The sequence below is a fragment of the Passer domesticus genome, chromosome 5 (assembly GCF_036417665.1).
Source record: "Passer domesticus isolate bPasDom1 chromosome 5, bPasDom1.hap1, whole genome shotgun sequence".
Lineage (NCBI taxonomy): Eukaryota > Metazoa > Chordata > Aves > Passeriformes > Passeridae > Passer > Passer domesticus.
Window position 1 is genome coordinate 81,248,636 of NC_087478.1, and position 22,709 is coordinate 81,271,344.

Genomic DNA, 22,709 nt, shown 5'->3' on the forward strand with positions numbered 1-22,709 from the left:
TCAAGCGGATTTATGCACACACTCTGTTTTTTCTGAGTGTAGTTGGTTTGTTGTTTGGTTTGGATTTTTTATTTTTGTGGGGGGTTTTTTGTTTGTTTTTGGGCTTTGTTTTGCTTTTAATTCTGTTTTCTTCACTTCTCATTTCTATTCAGCTTGTGGAAATCATGATTTCTACCTCACAGAATAGTTCAGGCATTCTTTCCTCCTTTTCTAGGTATCATGCTCCAGCACTTACTGTTTGTCCATGAAAAGAAAATCAGGTTTAAAAGCTATTGAGCAGAGTGTGGCTTGTTGAGCTAAAGGGTGTCACACTGAGGCAATTGTCCCTGTGCAGAATGCTGGCCTGGCAGAGATGAAAAAAAACCTCTCGGGTTTTATTCTTTCTGTCTTAAAGCTTGAGGCCTTTTTGTGCAGTATCCTTTTAATTTCATTTTTCATTCCTTCACTCCTGTGTTAGTAGGGACCACCACATGCCAAGAACATTCTAGCACGAGATGAGCACGGCTTTTTAGTTAACAAGGGAGAAATAGATTTTAAAGCCAAGATTTTGTAACAACAGTAGGAGAAGGTTGGTTTCGTAGGTCATGAGTTAGATATAATGCTTGAGAACAGCCTCAGTGTTTTAGCTGGGGACAGCCACAGCCCATGCCACTCAGCAGAACACCCAGGCACAGAACAGTGGTGTGGGTGTTGGTTCATGCTGGGGCCGACTGATCTATCAGCAAAAATACAAATGTGGCTGATTCCACCAAGGCATCCTTGTAGAGAAATTAAATTGAACAAGGGCTGTGTAAATTGCTATAAGGAGTTTGCTTATAAAATGGAGACAAAATAAGGAAGGGCTCTCTCTGTTGGTTCCAGTGAATTTGGGACTTCTTCACTGGTGGCTTTGTCTTCTGTGAGTGGTGTTGAGAGTTAGGCACTGGGAAATGGAGCAAGGATGAGATATTACAGCCTTTGGACTCAATTTCACTGCAGCACTAGCCGCTGCAGCCGCATCCAGGCTGTGCAGCCCCCCAGGATTGCCCACACGTGGTGGAGGGGCAGGATGAGAGGTGGGAAACAAAAGCTCCCTGCAGGCTGGGCAGGAGGAGCAGTGGTGCAGCAGGGCAGGGGCTGTGGGGCTGAAAACTCCCTGTGGAGATGGGAAACACCAGGCAGGAATAGGGATCAGGATGGGCAAACTGTGCCTAGAGGTGAAGGAATGTTTAAGAGAACTTGATTTAGTGGTGATCACAGGTAACCACCCTGGCTTTCCTGGGACTGGCTGCACTGGGAGCATCCCTACGTATACATATCCCAACAGTAATTCCAGGCCTGGCTGTGACTGCACCTCACATTTTTGGTGGCAGCAGGAAAGCAACCTTTCACTTTTCAGTGAGCTATTGTGAGAAATTATATTTACTTTCAAAAATTTTGATAAGGTTTATTAAAACTTTATCAAAAATTCCAACAGAATACCGAACAGAGCAAATAAACCCAGCTCTGGGAGCAGAGGATTTTCTCTACTATGTGCTCATCTACACAATGGATGTTCTGCTTTTTAACTCTTTGGCCTCTCTTAAAGTTTTGTTTATTGACTCTTTGCTGTCTAGTGGTGAAGATTGTTTTCTGACATCTTGTTTGGAGGTCAGGTGTTGCTGTAGTAATGAGCTGACTTTGTTACATGCCCCAGCTATCTCCTGAGAACAATGTAAAAGTGGGGGAACATAACTATAAATTTATAAAATTTCCTTAGTATATCCATAATATTGGTTAACTTAAAAAGAAGGAGCACTTGGGAAAGAAAAGGATAAGCAGGAAAAGTTAATGGAGAAGATGAAAAAAATCTCATCATAGAAGATGCATTTGGCTTTCCTGATTTTGCAAAGTAGTTTTAACCTCTTGTCCTGGGATGAGTGTTTTGAAAGCATGTTCTGCCATAAGTGTGGGTTGTAAATCTCCTTGCCTACCTCTGAACTGGGAGAAGGCATTTCCTTTGGGAAAGAATGTTGGGAAAAATGAGCAAGAAAATGTTCATGGCTGTAAGTCAGTACATGTCACATTAACTCTCCTCTGTTTCATTCACATATTTTTATTATTTTATATTTGAATTAAGCAATGCTTCTGTGTGTAGGAGCAAACAATGCCCAGAAGAAATCCCTGAGCAGATGTACAAAAAACCCCGTAATTTAATGATGAAACAGGTTTAAAGCTGTTGCTAACTATCATGGCTGATACAAAATGTACATTGCTGATTAATCAAATGTGCCCTGGTTTTGGTAATCTCCTTGCTGATGTATCAGCTTTCCTTTTGCCAGATCAGTATTAAACATTTGGCTGAAGCTGAATCTATGGCAGTGGGAATTTTATTGGCACGAGCAGAGCTGTGATGCCAGATGTGTTTGGGTTCTGAATGCAGAGGTACAATGTTCCATGGCTTTATTGTGAAGCTAAAAGCTGTGTTAGATAAATCATAAAAGCAAACCTGTTTATTTCCAAGAAAAAATGTGTAGTGCATATAAAAGCATGAGTGTTTCAATTAAAACTAATGAGTGCAATTTATCACTTACCTCTGCTTTTCTTTGTTTTGCAGCTCATGGGGCATTCTGAATGGGATCACAAACGAGGACCCAGAGGCTCACAGGTCAGTTCCTCAGTATTTTGTGTTTGATTTTGGCTTTTGCTACATTTGAGGCATTCAAGCAAGTTTTCCATCTGAGTTTGGCGAAGTTGTTAATTTCGTTAATGTTTGCAAGGTTGGGAGCAATGGGAAAAGGCATAAAACCATGACAGCTTTCATTAATTTAATTTTTGAGCTGTAATTCAAGCAGTTGATCCAGACAGAGCTGAGTCATCCAACAGAAAGGTTTTTTTCAGTAGCAGAAGGATGGATTGGATGTATGGAGAAAACGTTTCTTACTCAGCTGTCTCCATCAGGACATCAAAGCAATGCAATTTCAAACAGTGTGGGTATGTTTTGTTTGGTGGTTTGTTTTTGTTGTTTTTTTTTTTTTAACCTGAAAAACTTGTAAAACTTAGATGGCTCTCTCACCATGAATCCTTTCATTATTGACCCAGGTGTTAGAACTGTATGGGGAGGTGCAGAGGAGCCACTGCTTTGCCTTGACCTGTCACTGGAAGGAAATTATGCCAGTAGTGTTAATGGGATCACAGTCCATTTCAAATTATCTATAGTAACTGTCTCTTGTAATTACCTATTACAATTGCTACAAACACGACATCATGACCAGTATTGGTGTTCAGAAATTTTCCTGCTTGGGTAAAATAGCTTTTCCCATCTAGTGTTGAAAGAACATTAATGCATTATTAGAGCTCCAGCCTTTTGTACTGGGTTTTACTTCAGGTGAAGGATTTTCAAAGGATACTTGGTATAAATGACAGTCCAGAGGTGTCATAAAGGATCTATGATAAGGTAGGAAAAGAAAACTGTAGAATCATAGGACAGTTTGGGTTGGAAGGGACCTTGAAGATCACCCTGTTCCAACCCTTGCCATGGCAGGAACACCTCCCACTGTCCCAGGATAAAGTGGATATCCTTGTCCAGCCTGGACAAGGTTAAGAACAGGTTGGACAAGGATATCCACTTTGTCCTTGTAGATAGAGCCCTGTCCAACCTGGCCTTGGGCACTGCCAGGGATCCAGGGGCAGCCACAGCTGCTCTGGGCACCTGTGCCAGGGCATCACCACCCATACAAAAAATAATTTCTACCTAATGTTTAATCTAGACCCACTCTCTGTCAGTTGGAAGGCATTCCCCCTTGTTCTCTCACTACAGTTCCTGATGAAGACAGCCTTTCTGATTACTGTGTGCTATCCTGTGCCCAGACACAAAAAAATAAGGAAGAAAAGTTTTGTTAGGGAGAAGAAAACATGCCTCAGTTATTCCACTGTAGCTTTACATTCTCTCTTTTACATATCTCTGAAAATCTTCTAGATAGAAACTTGAAAGGTTAGGAGAAATTAAAGAAGTTCTGATTATTGGAGAATAGAAAAAACCTTTTTTTATCCTTTTGTGATTCACTTACATTGTTGCCAGTTTGTGTCCTTTAAAAAATGCACCTGTTGTAAAAAAACAAGATCTTGCTGAAAAATTAAGGTGAGTGATGCTCTAAGTATACTTAAATACCTTAAAATCCAGGAAAGATAAAAGGGAAGTGGAATCACTGGTTTGCCATAATGTAAAACTAAAATCCACGTATGAATTCCTGAAGTTATTCCATCAAGACTCATTTAAAAAGCTCTGATTCAGTGAAGGGGATTTTTTTTTAAGAGCTAGTAGGTTTTCTATGGCATGTGTTGAAACATGAGGGGAAGCTACTACAGTGCATGTCATCCTCCTTAATGGCCCACTTGGAAAACATGTTCCTTTTCTGCACGTAGGAGTGAAATGCAAAGTGCTGCAGTTCCAGGTAGAGATGGATCTCAAATGAAATGCACTGAGGCCCACGGGAATTTCTGTTTGCAGCAGTTTGTCTCGTGATAAGCATCTGCAATTCAATAGAATGTTAATGGCACAAGTAAAAAGCTGTCTTTACAATATTTAACTTGCTGGTGGCTTCTAGCATGACCATCAGTGCAGTTCCCTTTTTGAGACTGCCCACATGTATGTGTATGTATGTTGTAGGATTCCTTTTCTTTTAGAATAATTATACTATTAAGTCTGCTCTAATTAGATGGAATTATAGGTTGCCTTACAAAGAGCAGGGAGTTCCTGGCTACATACTTGTTCTTTTTTTTCTTCCTTTCTTTTTTCATCCCTGAAGACAGCACTGCTTCATGCTGGGAATTTATGGATTTGAAATGAAGCAGGAAGTGCAAAATGAATTTCATTACATTTCATGCTTAATTTTAATTATTAATACATGTTGGAATTAAGAATTCAGGCATGAAACTTCAAAATTGAGTTCCAAATTAAAGAAATTTTGACGTGTTTTAGGAATATTTAATCCACCTAAGGAAATTTCTCTCTATGCAATCTGTAGAACGACGTCACATGAGGGGAGAGTATCCATACATGTTAGTAATGTTGGCACGTGCCACGAGACAGTGTCACTAGCAGAATTCATCCTTGGAATAGTATTGCTCTGCAGAAAAAAATATGCAAATTGTCTTTTAATCATCCTACTGGAACACAGTAGTTGATAGTGCCAGGATCTTTCAGGTGGGACCAGGGCACGCTCTGTGCACCCGTTCTGACGAGGGCTCCTGGCTGTGTGGGAGTCATTTGTTTCTCTGTCATCAAGACTTGTTTGGCTTGCTGGAGACGTAGGCGTAGCCCCAGAGCCAGTGAAATCGAGCAATCCAGCTCTGTAGAAGCACGATGATGGAGAGAGAAGCACAGGTCCAGCCTTTTTAATTCTCTTTAACTACAAAAGCTCTCAATTATACATCCGAGGTGCTGCGTTTTTACCCCTGCAGTTCCTAAGCAACAGCTATTTTCAGATTGAGTGCGTCTGGTGTTGTCTACCTACTCCAGGCTCCTTCCTGCGAGGTGGCTCGTGGCTGGAAGCTGAGCTGCTGGCTGCCTCAGCCTCTTGCTGTGCCTCTGCAGGGACACAGATGCTTTAGAGGAGCAGCACAAGCTGGGCTCTGAGCATCTTCCACCTTGCAGCTCACAAAAACTCGCGTGCTTCGGGGAGCTCTGCCGCCTGCCATGAAGAGCAGGAGTCAGAATTAAGGTTCTTGCCACTGGTTTGGGACAGAAGCCTTTTTTTTTTGTCAAGTCTGGCAAAGCCTCTAGAGCAGATTGAGGACGATGAGCCGGAAATCTCTGTACTTGCTGAAGCGCAGGTGGGAGTCCATTCCCGCTGGGGACCAGGTACTGTGCTCTGGGAATCTGTCGTGTCTCAGTGTGCCCTCAGTGCCTCTGGAAAGAGAATGACAGTGACCTGATGGGGCTCTAGGGGTTCTGTGAACACAGGGAGAGCCAGCTGCTCGTTGTTTGTCCTTCCCAAGATGAGTGCTGCAAAGCGCTGGTAAAGCTGATTGTGCTTGTGGAGGTGGAGATGCCATGGGTGGCAGCCCACTAATGCAGAGGTATTTAACCTAAAAAGTCTCCCTGTTGTCTCACAAAGGAGACTTTTCTAAAGGCTTCAGGAGTATTTTAAACTGAGTATTAAAAACTACTTTAAACTGAGTGGCTGAGGGAAATTGTAGTCTGTTGATGGGTTGGTGCATGACTTTTTTGTGTTTCATGTCTTACATACATGTGTGTGTGTGAAGTCACTGAGGCACTGGCAGCACCTCAGCGTTCTCAGTGTCCTCTTGGTTGATGTGTCCTTCCAAGTGTGCTAACCAAGATAAGAGCAAAGCAGATGCAAACAGAACATATGTGAACATCTGCTGGGAAAATCAAATACTGTCACCAGAAGCAGGACTGAGATGTGATGAATGGCAGTGTGATTAGTGTATTTCCTACTTCTTGCTCCAGGCACTCCAAGATTCTCTGATTATTTTTTCAATACTTTGCTTGGGATGTACAAATAATAAAAGAAATAATTGCAGAAAGAATATTGGTGAGCTAACAGCTCCACTCTCAATCATAATTCCCTGTCAGTTTTCCATTTATAAAACAGTTGACTATGAATGGTAGTCTTTATCTGTAGAAAAGAGACAGTTCTCTCACAGGAAGAAAAACAGAAATGCATCCCAGTTTTTGAGAAGCATCCTCCTATGCATTTTTTTAAGAGGGAGAAGGGCAGAGTAAATTACATACCATATTTTATGTTTAAAGATAAATCATGCCACTTGGAACCTTTAGAGATCTCAGACATATTAGTTGTCAAAAAAACAAAAAAACAAACCCATACTGTCACATTATTATTCACAATAAAATAATAAGGCATTGTTGATTAATACAGTTTTATTGTACTGAAAGGAATTTCATTGATCCAGATCAGTCCAGTATTCTTATATTTGCATAAATTTCCCAGGAAAAAAGTATGAATAAATGTTCTTGTAGGAAGGGAATAATTTGTGATGTCGTTTCTGTTAAGATGCAGAGACACTAAAGTTGTTTCAAAGGAAAGCTGTTTTTCAGCCTTACTTTTCCAGCATTTCCTTCGAATCACTCTAACCCTAATGTTGCATTACATCATACATCCCATTGTAGCACAGTATGTGGGAAAAAGAAGTATTTCTCACTTAGGTGTTGGGTGTGCTTGGCTGCATTGAGCTGGGCATCAGTTCCACCATCAGTCCCTCAAGCCCTCTGCAGGGTTTCAGAAGAGGAAAGGTAAATTTCCCTGACCCATCTGCCAGTCTGGGACAGTGAGACTCAGAAGGTGATGCACGTAAATACAGTTTACTTGAGCATGGTGTGAGTCTGTGAGGGCTGGCTGAAGGAAAATGCAGTCACTGTGCAAGATGACAACCCCAAAGATGCAATCCTCAATGTTTTAGGCTGACCCTGTTCACAAATTATTGTATAAAAATAATCTCTCTGCCTTTTGGTGCAAATCCATTCTTTAGTCCTTGAAGGGATGCAGTCTCTTACAGTGTTCTTACAGCTGACCTTGACAAAATGATTTTATGCTTTGACAGGTAAGCAGTGCCATTGTAGGTTGCTTCTCTACTCAGAGTAAGATAAAAGATATTTGTGTTAACAAATAACAAAACCTCTCCAAATGGGCTTTTTGCCACCTAAAATTAAAACAAAAACCAAACAAAAAACCTAAAGAAAGGAAATAAAATTAAACTGCGAAAGTGGGGTATTTGGCTTGATCTTGTTCCTTGTGTAAAGCGATGTGTGGCAGGTGTGACTTTTAAGAAAGTGGAAGCTGTAAGTCCACAGTAAGTTTTATACTCTATTTGAACAGATTTTCTGGGTTTTCTAAGTCATAGAGTAATTTTTATTCCTCATCTTGCATACTCTGCATGAAATCAAATGGCACACAGAACTGTTTAGGCAAGGATGAGCAGCCTGAGAAGTAAGGGTGGAGAAAAACCAAGAGTTTTTGTTATGTCTATAGACAATACAGTTGGAGGTTGTTGGTTTGGGGTTTTTTTTTTTTGAACTATGTTGTTATATAATTTTATTTTTGATCTTTTGAGCATTGTTTATGCTCTCAGACACTACATCACAGAGGTCTCCATGGTTTCCAGGCTCTGGTATGACAAAGGAATTTTCCGCTCATTGTTTTGTATTTTATGGGTGTGAAAGAGTGAGGAAAGTAGATTTAACTGGGAACCCTGAATTAGATCTCTTTGGGTATGGTTGATGAAAAATGTCTGATCTTCCTGTTCATTTTTATATGTGGAAGATACATCTTTATCCTGGGGGTGTATTGCATGGGTAAATTTAAGCTAAACAGTGATAAACTAAATATCATCTATTGGCCTCTATTTAACAAACTGTAATATTTCTTAGTTCTTTAATCTTGAATGGCTTTGTCAATAATTTCAGAAGGAATTAACTTTATATAAGGAAAGAATTTGTGAGTGCTTTTCTTTCTTGCCCATCCAGCTGTTCAGATTGCTTGAAAGCCTCCCTGAAGTTTCAGTACAGGGGTTTGGGGAGTAATTCTCTGTTGGTTTATTTTGTTGTATGTGCCTGAGGATCTTGTTTTCAGGAATAAAAATCCTAATTTTTTTGTTCCTGAGAACTGCAACTGAGAATGCTTTCACTGAATGGATATGGATTTAAAATGTTGTGAGAGCCAGAGGTGTTAAATATTTGCTGTAATGCTGTTGAGTATTTCCACCTACCTGAAATTCCCCATAAATTTCATGAGCTGTAGCATTTGAGCATGAGTTGGTTTTGATGCATGTCCTAAGACAGAAAAAAATCTTCCCACATTATCCCATGATGGAAACTTCTAATTGTTTCATTGGTGATTGTGAACTTAAAAACACAACCTAGATTTCCACAATGATGTAAGAACATGACCAATAGTTACTATAGGGATTTATATACTTTATGGTTTTTAAAATATATTTATATATATATATTTAGCTGTGGATAGTTGAAAGGAATGTACTATGCAGTTCAATAAAAGCAGTAATATTTTTTTGGGTAGGAATTTCTGCTTACAGCAGTGTTGAGCAGTGGCAGTGCTTTCTGTAGGCTGAGATTGGGATGGGTTGGTGTGAATCCCATGAAGGGATGCTTCTCTCACCTGCCAGTGATTTACAGCACAGCTGTGCCTCAGGCAGTGTGCAGGCACAGTGCAATATCCTGTTCCTGACCATTGGTGTGGTGGATGGGACAAACTTCCACAGGGTTTGTGGAACGGTGCTCAGCAGCAAATGAACTCATCCTGAGTCATAACTGCAAAATGATAAACCAAGGGATTTTCTGGGTTTCATATGGCATTACATCATGCAGCCTCCATATATTCACTCAATACAAAGCAGGGTCCTGCTGGGACACGTCACTGCAGTGATCCCTGTGCCTAACCAAACCCCTTCTGATTTACCTGAAAACAGTTTACAATTTAAAAAAAAATAAGGTTTCCTGTTAAGAATGTTTCGGTGGGTCTCCACAGTTCTTCACTGTTAATAAAACCTGACATTATCCTTTCATTCAGCAGACAGGCTTCCAAAGCTTTATGGCAGAGCAGAGATTTGCAGGGTTTGGGATGTTATGAGAAAGAGGCCCCATGGCAGGGTTGTGGGTTCATTGGAATATGGAGCTGGGGGAGGAGAGCTGCTTTTGCACAGCAGGAAAGGTGCAGAAAGCTGAGCCTGGGATTAAGGAATCACCTAGGAAATTCCTCCTTTCTAACGCAGCAGATGAGTGATGCCGGGCAGAAAGTGATCTCACAGAAATAATCTGCCTCAGATTTGTCCCTGCTTCTCTTGGAGTGAGGAGTTGAGGCACAGACACTCTCTGGGACTGTGGGACCATTTCTTTTTGTCCTGCAGGCTTTCTCCCTGCTGCTCTGAGGTAAGACAGGACCTGCCACACTGGCACTTGTGACCCAGATGATGTGGGCAAACCTCCTGCAACCTTCCACATCCATCACTCACCCCTAGGGTGGGGAAAAACCTTTGAAATGCTGTCAGCCACCCTAGAATCCTCTCTGCTCTCAAATTCTCTGTCTGAAAACGACTGGCAGAGGGACAGGAGTGGATTGGAAGCTCGGTAATGACTTCTACTCTGTCATGTCACTGCTCTTCATGCCTAAGCAGGAGCTGAACACAGATTTCCACAAATGTTGCCATTCTTCTTCAAAACTCTTCTCCACCTTTATTCCTCCCAGGTTTGCAGTGCAAGTCCAGCTATGGGACAGAAAAGCTTGCACACAACACTCAGACTGTACTTTACTTCATTCAGTCAGCAAGTTCCAGTTCAGGAAGGTTGCAGTTTGTGGGATCATAGCCATGCTGCAGATCAGTTCAGTTTGGGAAAGGAATTAGCACTGAAATGCACACAGGAGTGGGAAATATATGCTGGTGAAATGACTCCTTGAAGAAGCAGCATAGTAGGAGTACAAAAAGTTTGGCATGGTGCCATTTGTCTCTATTTTGAAAAGCAGAGATAGTGGCAGAAGCTGATAATTGTCCTTTCCCCCCCCCCTTTTTTTTTTCCCCTTCTTTTTTCCCCAAGCTTTTCCTCAGGCTGGGGTGTGCATGTCCACTGGTGTGGTGCAGATATGGATTGCCTGCAGCAATTGCATTGAGAAGATGGGATTGTGAGCTATCATCATTCAGAGCGGAGGAAGGAGATTTTTTTTTTCTATCTGGGGTGATCAGACTCCTGAAACACTCCTTAATCTGCCTGTATTTTTCTCTCTTTCCATCAGTTCTCATAATTTTGTTAACTCATTTGTTTCCAGAACCCTGATTTTTAAATGGTGTGATTTTCTGACTAAAGCTTACATTTCCCAGTTGCCTTTTATAAATTTAGACTCTTAAGGTCTTCAGGTTAAGAGATTTTGTTCATGTGCTTTTTTAGGGGGTTGGAGTTTTTATGTTGGTTTGGGTTTGTGGGAGTTTTGTAAGTTCAGTTTTGAAAAAGTTCTAAGCAACTGCAAACAGGGTCTTAGGAAGAGAGGGATGGCTAAATTAATAATGACTGATACAGTCAGATGCTTTGTAATGAAAAAAAAACCACATCCCACATTAAAATTAGGTAGCACTGGGGCTTTTATGATTGTAGAAGACTACATTTTAGCTCCTGACAGCTATGCAGAGCTGAGAGTCCTGCCACCAGGTGTTCTTTTCATTTCCAATAACACCTTAAATTTCACTTACTGCATATGTGCCTTCCAGGTATTTGTCACCTTCCCAAGCACACTTTTTAACACAATCTTTGCAAAATTTTAGCTTCCTCTATTCAGAGATGAACCCAATTATGGAATGAATGTGATTAATGTATTTAATTTTTTACTGAGCAGGGCTTATTCCTAGTTTTCAGCCAGGGTGCTTCCACTGGCATGTTAATAGTGGCATCTCTGGGGGATGTGGGCTGCCCTAACTTTCCTTACTGAGTTCCACAATGCCATTGTTGTTGGAAGATGTCTTCGTTGATGAGGACAAAATGAACTGGCTGATTTCCCTCTATAAAGGAAACTTCATTTTAAAAGCATTTTTATTACTACTGGTTTGTTTTGGGGGTTTTTTTTGTCCCCTGAGTTGTGTGTCCATACTGGGGCAGATGTGTATGCTTTAACTGCTGCTCTCTGGGATACTTTTAAAGAATAAGTAAGTGAAAGTATTTCCTATTGTTCCTTCCTTGCAAGAAAACATGCTGAATTCTCTAGTAGCTCATTTTATGAGTTCCCCAGTGGAAAGGCTCACAGCTGATCAGCTCTGCTCTCAACAGCAGATGTTCTTTTTCTTGACTTCAGTAGTAAGCTATAATTTTGTTCTGTGTCTGACGGATCAGTGCTCAAAATTTCAAAATGAGTTATTGGAGCAGCCTCCTGAGATTTTTGAATAAGCTAGAGCTGGAGTAAATCTTAAAGTCAAGTCATAAAAAAGAAAATTTCATGTCAGGTTGGATTTTAGAGATCAAAGGTTTGTTGTGTAATGGCTCTGCATTGCTCCATTTTCAATTCCTGAATAACCTTGAATGTGACAGGAGCAGTATGAATTCTCACAGTCCATAAAGGAAGGCTGGAGATTATAAGGTATTGACTCTGGAGTTCATAATTATTAAGTTGCTGGTCTTTATGCAGGACCAGAAGAGCTACTGGTTATGGTGAATAGACAATCCCTTAGAGAGAGATAGAGGCATCAATTGGGGAACAGCAAAAAAAGTACAAAAACTCCCAACATTAAGCATGAGAAAGGTGTCTTTGTTAATAACCTGGATGCTGGACAGACTGCACCCTTAGGAAATGTGCAGGTGATACAGGACCAGGGCTGCCACAGGGGTGGTGGTGCTGCCATTCAGAGGGACAGCTGGAGAAGGGGACCAACAGGAACCTGAGCCCAGCACAGGGGGAGAAAGTCCTCCCAACCTCAGGAGACAAGGGGCTTACTGCTTGGGGAGCAGCTTGGCAGTACCTTGGGGGTCCTGGTGGACACCAAGCGTGTCCTCATGGCAAAGAAAGCCACCAGCTTCGTGCTGGGCTGCACTGGGAATTGCCAGCAGGCTGAGGGAGGGGATCCTGTGGTCCAGCTCAGCACCAGTGAGGCACATCTGGAGTGCTGGGCTCAGCTGTGTGCTCTGCAGAACAAGACTCAGAAATACTGCAGGGTGTCCAAAATAGGAGCACAGAAGTGATGAAGGGGCTGGAGCATCTGTGCTGTGAGGAGAGGCTGAGAGAGCTGGGACTGTTCAGCCTTGAAAAGAGAAGGCTCAAGAGGATCTTGTGAATGTGTGTGAATACTGGTGTGAGAGAGAGTGAAGGAGATGGAGCCAGACTCTTTTCAGGGGTGCCACTGGATATGAACCAATGGGTACAAGCTAAAAATACAGGAATTCTTGTTTAAAAATAGGCAGGAACTTGTTTAAACTAAGGGTGACCAAGCACTGATCACATGAAGAGGTTATGGAGCCTTCATCCTTGGAGATACTCTTTGTTTTCCCCCTGCACCTCCCCTCACAAACACACAAAATTCATGAGGAGGCAAAAAAAGCTTTAGATGGAAAAGTGAAGCCAGGAAAAAATCTTTCCAAACAGAGTTGGGGCTATATTAAAAATCAGCTACCAAGGTAGTGATTTAAAACATGTAATCCCTTCTCAGGCTACATGGATAGTACTTTGGTAGAAATCCAGGTAGCCTTTCTGTTTCCAGTAACTTTGCTTCTGAAGCACAAGAGCTCACTTCTCTAAAAATGAGGAAAATATCATTGTTAATACTATCTATTCTGGTATCTGAGGAAAAAAAAAATCAGATTTTCTGTCATGTACAGTTGTGAAAGTTTATATGCTGGTCTCATATACATGCCCTTGGCTTCAGAACAAACCCCACACATTCAGCATTTTCAGCTTTCCAGGATAGGGGGAACCTGAATCTTCCAAGTTAGGTGATGGATATGAACAGAAATGTGGAATGGCAATAAGCTTTTGTGTCATATTACCATGGACGAATTTTTATAGGTGTCTAAAAATAATAACTCTGTGCATATTGAGATTGTGTTTTAGGACTCCTGGAGGGCTTCATGTGCTTGCTTCTTTTAAATTAACAGTTGGAGTTGAGTGAACAATCTGCAAATAATTATTTTAGATTAAATTCTTCATTAAAATGCAGAATAGGAGGGGGGCTTAGCTGACAAGAGAAGCTGCAGTACTGCTTTCTATTCCTTACAACTCTGTGGGATGTGAAAGTGATGAACAGCTGAAGTCAATGATTAGAATCTTCAAGGATCAACGTTGCCTTTGAGACAGCTCTGTCTCAGGGTGGTGATTTTGCTGGGGTTGTGATGTGGCTGCATTTTCATCACAGAAACCGCCCCTGGACAAAAACACCCCGTAGGTTTTGGCTCGTTTCCATCCAGATAGGAGTTGTTAAAATGCACGATTGTACGTGTGGCTCCTGTGTGGAGCTGCCACCTCCTGTCTTAAAAACAGACACCAGGTTTGGGTTTTGAGGTGCTGTAAAGTAGTAATTGGTGATGGAGGCTGCTTGGTGTGGGTGAGAGCAGCACAAGGCTCAGGGTGTCCTCCACCAAAGGCCACTGTGCAGATGGACAGTGTGACAGTGGATCTACAGCTCACTGGTGGTGAGCTCCCCCAGCACGTTTGGGAGCAGTGCACATTTTCTCCTGAGGATCAAGTGGAGCATGGAGAGGAGGAAAAGTAGAAGCTGAACTGGAAGTGCTTTGAGTGGTGTGAACATGTAAGGCACACTGATTTACCCTGCACCACTCACAGAGTAAATCTCTTCATCTCTTGGTGGGGGGTATCCCATTGGCTTTGGGGCTGCATAGACAGCACCTTTCTTTCAAGATTCTGGTGCTTTTTCTCCACCCCCCTTCCCCAGTCTTGAAGTTGGGAAGAAGAGTGGAAAAGTTATGCAACTGGGCACTGGATTCCTGAGATGCTCAAGGTTCTATTTTTGTTGCTACAGGCATCTGAAAAAATGTACTTCCAATATTTTGTTTTGGAATTATTGCTGGAGTTCTGAAGTCCAGGAATTTTTAGCAAGTCCTCACCATAGGAGCAGAAAGAAACAAATCCAAGATATTTTAATATGGCACACATAGTTCTGTTGTTGCCAAAGGGAAGTGCTCTACTTAAATGTCAAGACAATGTTAGCAACAACTGACCCAAGAGAAATGAGCTGGGGCTCCCAGTCCAGTTTCTAATGGTTGAGTGTCTTTCACTGAAAATTCTACCTCAGTTTTTCAGTGCTTGGGAGGTGTTTGTGGATGTGGAATCTGCACTCTGCTTGTTTCCTCAAGTCAGGCTTTTCGGGGTAGATGAACCTTTCTTGGTCAGCGTGTCTCCTGTGTGCTCTCGAAGGAACCACTTGAGGTGGCAGTCACATAAAGGCACAGAACAATTTCTGGGCCAGCCTTTTCTCTTGGTGGTATTTCAAAGTGCACCTCTTATTTCTCTTTAATTAGGGATTGCTGTCTCTTGATATCAACTGCCTTTACTAGGGAAATAATTAGGCAGCACTATTTTAACTGATGAGATTCTTCCCATCATCTCATTTCATCTCCTCTGGAGGAAGGTTCTCTGTGTTTTCTTCACTTGCCTGATCACCCCTCCTACTATGAAGCCAACTACTTAGAATCTGTCCCATTCATACTCCCTCCCATGTTGCAGTAAAATGTCAAAATACTTTTTTGGCCATTGCCTCAAAATTGGATTTTACCTTAGCCCTGCCTGTAAGTTTCTCATACTGCCATAACATTTTCTGTGCTTGTTGATCATGGGTCTTGTTTAGATGCAATTTTTTCAGCTCAGTCTAGGATTGTTATTTTTCCAGATAATTCACTGGAGTCCCCAGCTTGACTGCTTACTTCATTTCAGTTGCAATGCCTGCCTAGTCCTTTATGGATATGGCTGGGTTCTCTATCCAGACTGGCATTCCAGACATGTTTTCAGCTGGCCAGAGTGCACATCAGCATTTAGTAACTGATCTTCACCTCCACCTTTCATGATATTTCTTCTGTATTAGGGCCTGTGTCCCCACCTTTTTTTTCCCTTAAGAAAAGTTGAAATTCCTCTTTATTTTTCAGTAACTAGAAGCCTTGTTAGTATATAGCGTGTGCCTGGGAGAATACTGACAGATAAGGATCAAGGGCTGTACCAGGGCAGGAAGCTTTCATTTCCCACCTTTGCCCTGGACACCAGGGAGGCAGCAGACTTCTCTAAGTGGTTCTGCTCTGCATTTTGGGCCTTCTGTTCCTTCTCCTATGACTCTAACACATCTTCTCTTCATTGTGGAAGCAATTTTGATGAAGGGCCACCTTAGCCTTGGTGACACTTCCCAGCTGGATGAGCCATCACTCCTGTTGCACTTGCATCAGTTCCTGCTCTGTGGCCATTCACTGACTGGTGAACATGATCCTGACCAGCTGAAATGCAGAATCTTTGAGCTTGGGCTGGTTCTTAGTGCTAGTCTCCAGGAGTGCAACCTTTAGCTTCTGTACTGATTTTTTTTCTGTTTCCTAAGACCGACCTGGCCTTGGAGAAGCTCAAAAACTGATCCCTGCACACTGATGTATCCTTCCTGGTGGATTCCCCAGAATTTTTGTCACTAACTCAGTGGCAGCAGCAGCCAGACTAACATCTGGTGCAGGTAGCAGAAACACCACAAGAGTAGAAAAGCAGCCTGTGGATGGCACTGGGGAGGAGGACAAGGGGACTGACATTGAGTCTGTCTCTGCTGTGTGGAGAGCTGTAGTGACAGAAGTGCATGGCCTTCAGCTGCACAGAGGTGACATTCTGGAGGGTCTAATGACAGAAATGTGCAGTCTGGACTGGCAGGTGAGCCTGCTGTGTGTGGTGTGTTTGAGGAACAAACAGCAAGGCAGAGGTTGAGCAAAATATATTTAGTGAGAAACTTGCATCGTGTATGGATGGTGAAAAACTATATTATTCTTGGAAAATTGGAGAGCAAGAATTCTTAAATTAGGCTTACAGCACTCTCTATATATGTTCTATATAGAATATATATAATGATGATATGTACATATATAGATCCTAGCTAGCAAATAAAAATTGAGTATAAAAATGGCAAAACTGAAAAAGAGGCATTGTGCTTACTATATTTGTGCTTTATGATTTAATTTAGAAGAAAAAGGGAGGAGGAAGAATTCCAGTTTTAGAGAACAAGAACTAAGTTTCCATGACCTTTTTCTCTCCTGAAGTTGTATTTAATTCAGCTATTTGGAAAAGTAGTTGAAGAAAAAGACAGGAGGAATATTCCATCTTGCACAAACATGGACAGAAAACAGAAGCCTCCTCCAGGCAAATAGTCTCAAGAGATGGAGTAAATTGCCAGTCATCCATCTCTCTTTCCTGGATTACCTGATGGATTGGAGCAGTTAGAGAGGAATCTACTGCTTAAGTGCAATCAATAATTTGCTTTTATTGCTTTATTTTTCTTATTACAACCTTGAGGTCATGGTTGTAGTCAGGAGCTTACCCCGACACTTTGCTGAGATGTGCTTTCTTTTCCAGATCTAGTGTTTAAAGGGAGGGCAAGGAACACTTTCAGCTGAATGGCAGAAATTATGACTGAAGTCCAATAATTGTAATGCCTTTGAACCCAAACCAAATGATGAAGCTGCATTAGGAAGTGTTGCCCACCAAACCGTGTTTGCTGATGTGGGAGCTGGTGATGCTGGACACAGAGTCCTGCTTTTGGCAGAGATTCTCAAGGCATTTCTGGCTGAGGCTGAGCAGGAGAGTGGCAGTGTTGGAGGCTTCTGATGTGGAATGACTTAACCTTGTGACAGCCCATAACATACACTTGAAGTGTCTAGCAAAGGGATGGGATCTCACATTCTTCCTCAGATACAAAGGTTATCACATTCTGTAGGACAAATCTAGCAGTTGAGTGCAGCTTCTTTTTTTTTTTCTGCTCTTCTCTCAAGATGGAGTTTGTTCAGATTTGCTTTTTTTTTCTGAGTAATGTTTAAATAATATATTTTTCATAGGTGTATGGACAGACTGTATGGGGAAGTAGGAGGGAGGTGGGTGTCTGCTGCATTTATAAAGCTGTCTTATGTAATGCAAAAAAAATTAAAGCATGGGGAAATGTATCATGTCTTTGTTACAACAATTTTATCTGCTGTTGTTTGGATTTGATGTATCAGGAAAATGTGCTCTGGAGAACAAATTAGAGGTTTGGTGCTTGTGCTGGGCTGATTTGTTCCAGGACTGGCCTTGGAGGAAGCAGCATCATTGCAGAGCCTGTATTTTCAGCTTTGGAAATTACTTCCTGACCATGAAACATGTCTGCACTGTTGGATTTTGAAAGCATTTCTTTTTTTTTTGCTCTCTCTCTGATAATTAATCTTGTGGAGAAGTGCATGCAAGTCTGCAGCTCCAGCTCTCCTGGCTCTTCAGCAATCTGCAGAACTTGTGTCCAGGTTTGAGGAGTTTTCAGAGGAGTAATGATTTCTTGGATTTTTTTACTTTAAGTGATTCATTTTCTGTCAGTTGAATAATTTTATTATCTTTTAAAAGGAAAGGCAGAATGCATAAATCCTAGGAAAGAGCAACTGTTCCCTTTTGGGGCACAAAGTACTGATGGAGGAGATCAGCTAGGCAGTGCTCCTTATGTAAACACCATCGTTTAGGTTCCAGTGGCTTGCAGTTACAGCTTAAATCTGTTGATCTACAGGCAAAAATCTAATTAAAACTAATTAGCCAGTAATTTGTGTTTCACATCCTATATACCTGTAATCCCTGTCACCAGTGGAAATCCACAAAGAGCTGGACAGCAGAGGGGGTAACCACTGGCCTCATGCTGAAGCCATTCCCTCTCTGCTTCTGAGGTCATACCAAGCATCACCCCTCATGAAAACTGATGGTCATCTGAAGAAGTTTGGCCACAGTTAAACCATTTTTGGCTTTTATTTTGCTGTCAGCCTTGGCTGAGAGTGGCCAAGAAGTTTCAACTGTTTCAGGAGAAGGTATCTGGGGGGTGACAGCAATAGGGGTGCCACATGATGAACTTAATTTTGCTAAAATGCTGCCAATGCATAATCAGGGAAGGTGATATGCCAAACATTTTGTATTTATTACTCTGTTACAAGTAACTGGTGTTTCCAGCCAAGAATACCTGTCAATATAGTTGACACGTGAGCCCATTTGGGTAATTTTTTTAGCTGCTGTGCCTTGTAGTTTGACATATGTGGGAACATACAGTCCTTCCAAGGGTGCTCATTAATTGTGGATTGGCACATATTTGTAGTTATTGTCTCAATTACTTCCTTGATTGAATGTAAAATGAATAACATACATGGTAGCATTCATGTAAAATACATGAATCAAAGAACAGGATCACAGGAACTTTAGGAAGAAGCTTGGCACTTCCCAGCAGGAGGACAACTAAAAGAATACATTCCTTTTCTTTGATACAGACACATCATTACTTGATGCTACAGTAGGCACAAATTTCCTTTGACATTCCCACTGAAATTAGATCACCTTCCCTCCCTCTGTTTTCTGATAAAATTTGTAAAATTACATTACATTAAAAAGAACAAAAGGAGCATGTGACCACAGCAAAGAGGCAAATCAGATTTCAAAGCAGATAATATCTTTTGTGCTGCTTAAATGCTGCTGGGCTCCATAGGAGCCCATTATTGGATACAGTCTAAGTCTTCTTATCTGAATTATTTTATTAGAAATAGGAGCAAAATATTTTTTTAACTGCTTTCAAAGAGAAGTTGTAGTCTGATAGAGGTCCTGAACTCCTAGACATACTCTGTTGTTGTGGGGTGTGCTGGTTTTTGGGGGAGGTAGCAGGGGGCATTGGAAAGGTTTCCTGATTAGAATAGATGCAGTATAGAAGAATCCATTCCTCTGCCTCATTTTAACCTCTTCCACTTCTGATTTGCTTAGATTCCAAATGACTGTGACTAATCAACTACTTGAGTTTTGGGGTTGATGGGGTTTTAGGGTTATTTTTTTTTACTAAAGAACTCCAAACAGTGTAAAGTTTTACAGTGAGTGCAACTAAAGAATGTAGGCAAAGGGTGCAAAACAAATGTTACTGGCACACTCTTAATTTTAAGATTAAAGGGTTCTTGTAGTGTTGTTTCCTTCCTGACTTATCAAGCTCAACCTGTTTTGGGAAGTATTGATTTTGACAGTACACTTTTGCAGACACAAGTGAATTGGCTTTGGTATTGGGAGCAGTTCAGCCTATACTGAATCAGATATCCTCAATAACATATCCAATTTCTCAGCTCACCTGGCTTGTCTGCTTCTAGCAATGATGAGCTGTTCCCTGCTTAGCTTTGGTGTCTCTGTGCTTCACTACATCACTCCATGAGCATCACTGTTAAGGCATTCAGCATCTGTTTTATGTCAAGTGTCAGTGGACTTGATCTCTATCTGCTCAGCTATTTACTTGCCTTTTGTGTTTTCATTTTTCCCCCCTCCACATATGAGACACTTGGAAAAGGATTAGCAACACACATGTGAGGAATACATGGATAGTGGATATAGCTCATAAAAGACAGACCAAATTCTGTCTCAAAAGCAAACAAAACACCCATCCCCACACAGCTGTGAGAAAACTGCACGTCCCTAAGTACCCTGTGCAGAAAAGGGCAGGGGGCAGATTGCTTCCCTGCTGTCCTGTGGGGTAAGCTGCTGCCTGAGCACCACCTAAACATCAGCTCACAGGAGTGATGCTTCCTTCCAGAGTGCTCCTGGCCCAGCTCTGCCTTCTCCTTCTGCTCTCTCTTGCATGGATACAAAAAGCCTTCTGAAGGAGGGAAGCAGATTTAATCCTTCCCATAAACTCTTCCCAGCACTGCCTCCGTAGCCAGCTGCAGGGTGTTCATCAGGGATGAAGCTGTGGGAGCAGAAAGAAAGCTGCCTTTCATTTACCAGGCTCAGATGACGCAGCAAGATGTCAGGAAAATCATTCAAAATCCGCTAACTGACCAGAGCTGCTGAGTTTTTAGCAAAGTAGGAATGGTATGGTGTTGTTCTGGCACTGCTCCTTTCCCCTGGTAGATGTGCTGGAACCCTTTTTGGAAAGTGTCTGTGTTTTGCATGTCAATGTGCTAATCAAGTTCTAGGTAAATGGAGACACAAAAGATTTAGTCATTGCTTCAGGACCTGTCTCAAAAAGCTCAGTTCCAGCTGCATGCACAAACACTTTGCTTGTACATAAATCCCCTTTCCGTAACAGAGTTTGTGATGCACAAAATCATTTTCCCTGGGATGTTGTTTGGATTCTTTTTTCCCTGTATTATTTCAGAGGGGGAGAAGTGCCTAAGAGTTTGTGTGCTGGATGTGTGTGAGTCAGTGGCTGAATGCATGTTTTATTCATCCCTTCATTTTCAGGCTGGGGCACTGTGGCACCCAGCAGGCATGGCTCAGGTGAATCTGTGCCACTGTCCAGGTACTGGGGTGCTTCACACCAAGCTTTTGTCCCCTCTGTCTGCACTTCTTTCTGAAGCTGCTGCGTAGCTTGGTTTTTTAGAACATTTAAGCTATTTGCTGACCTTCCTGCCTCCAAGAAAAAAAAAACTAAAAAAACCCCCAACCAAATCCCCCTCCCAACACTGAACTAGAAAGGAGCCAAGACCAGGAAGGAGACAATCCTGAGAGGGGACACACTGCTTTGCAGAGGAAACTGTATAGAAAGGGAAGAGCAAAATTTGAAAAAGAAGGTGGTATCTCCCTGTCTCTTCTTTCTGCCAGTTCAGGATTGATCTGTGTGGGTTCTCCTGTGTCACTCTCCAGTCAGACAGCAGTGGAAGTGAGCAGTGCTGCTGTCAGATGTCTTCCACCCCCTTCTTATTCTCTTACATTGAATTTAAATATTTTGAAAGTTAATACACTTAAATTCACACACAGAGATTTTAACAAGAAACACAGGTTTGTGGGTTTCGGTGTAAACCATTAGAATGCCACGTAACTGAGGTTAAATTTTTGAATGGCTGTTTATGCCAACAGTTTATAAGAGTGGAGGAAATAAACCTTTCTGAGCAGCTCTCCTAACAGAAAGTGTGACTTAAGCCAACAGAAATGTGCAAATACATAGCTTAGTGCCAAACCTGCCTGACATGAATTGGATTTATTATACACCAGACAGAAAGAAATTCAAACACTCACTTCAGGCCGCATTCTGTGCTGAGATTTGAGTAGGGGGGTGTTGTGTACAATCTGTGTCAGATAAACTGCTGGGGAAATTAAACTTTGGAAGAACCCCCCCACCTGTGACATTTTTTGCTGTCAGGCTCATGTGATTGCCTGCCTTTAGAGTGTGGGTGAACTTTGTGAACCCTGACATTGCAACTCTGCTCAGTGTCACAGCTACAGTGTGTCAGGCTCATAGCAAAATAAACCTCCCACCGGAAACAACTTCACTTTGAAGCTCACAAGCTTGCTCTAGTCTTGGTTTTAAAAGAGCAGTATCATATATCAAATACACTGAAAAGTTATTTCAAGCTACTTTCCTGTGATAAAGCACTATGGTTTGGCCACTGCTGTAAGTGCAGATGTATTCATTGCATTCCAGGCTTTGCCAGCACTTTATTTTATTTATGGCTTGCTCCATTCTGCTTTATTTTTAATAAGTGTTGGTAAAATCTGTCACATTGCTCCATGCTAATGACTTCAACACAGTGGTAAATTAAATTTAAAACTTTTCACGATGATATATGTGCTACATTGGATGGCACAGGGTGAGGAATTTTAGAAAGAATTTAAGATGGGACTTTTGAATTGGTTTTGATGATACAACTTATTTTTCTTAATGTTTTGCATAAGCAAGAAGGGTGAGTTTTGCTCCCGTCATTACAGTATAGCTCAGAAGGTTCTAAAATGCTTAGTTATAAGACTTTTTAAAGATTTATTAATTAATAAAACACTGCTAACAAGGATATTTATGGTTTTGACTTAATCTTTAAATATTTTGTCGTACAGATTTATACTACAGTGTAAGATTTCTTAATCATGTTATGACACACAAACCTACAGTACTACATTCTAAACTCCTTGTTTACCTCTACAACTATTTTTATTTTATATCTTAAACTCTAAAACTCTAAACTTCCTTCTGCTTAATGTATCTCTGCTTTAAACTACAAATCCACATTCTTGCTTCTAACATTTAAGTTTAGAAGCCTTTTCCAAAGTCTCAAATCAAATCCTGTGTTTCAT

The 22,709-nt window shown here is 41.5% G+C and overlaps 1 protein-coding gene across 10 annotated transcripts in view; it reads left to right on the forward strand.

Moving 5' to 3' along the window:
* Positions 1 to 22,709, forward strand: part of PDE3A (phosphodiesterase 3A) — a 227,101-nt gene that overhangs the window by 143,907 nt on the left and 60,485 nt on the right. For 7 of the 10 annotated variants that reach the window (XM_064421427.1, XM_064421429.1, XM_064421432.1 and 4 more), the window contains one exon: positions 2,576 to 2,626. In XM_064421427.1, coding sequence (XP_064277497.1) covers positions 2,576 to 2,626 — 51 coding nt within the window. The other 3 variants (XM_064421435.1, XM_064421430.1, XM_064421436.1) reach the window with 3 other exon arrangements.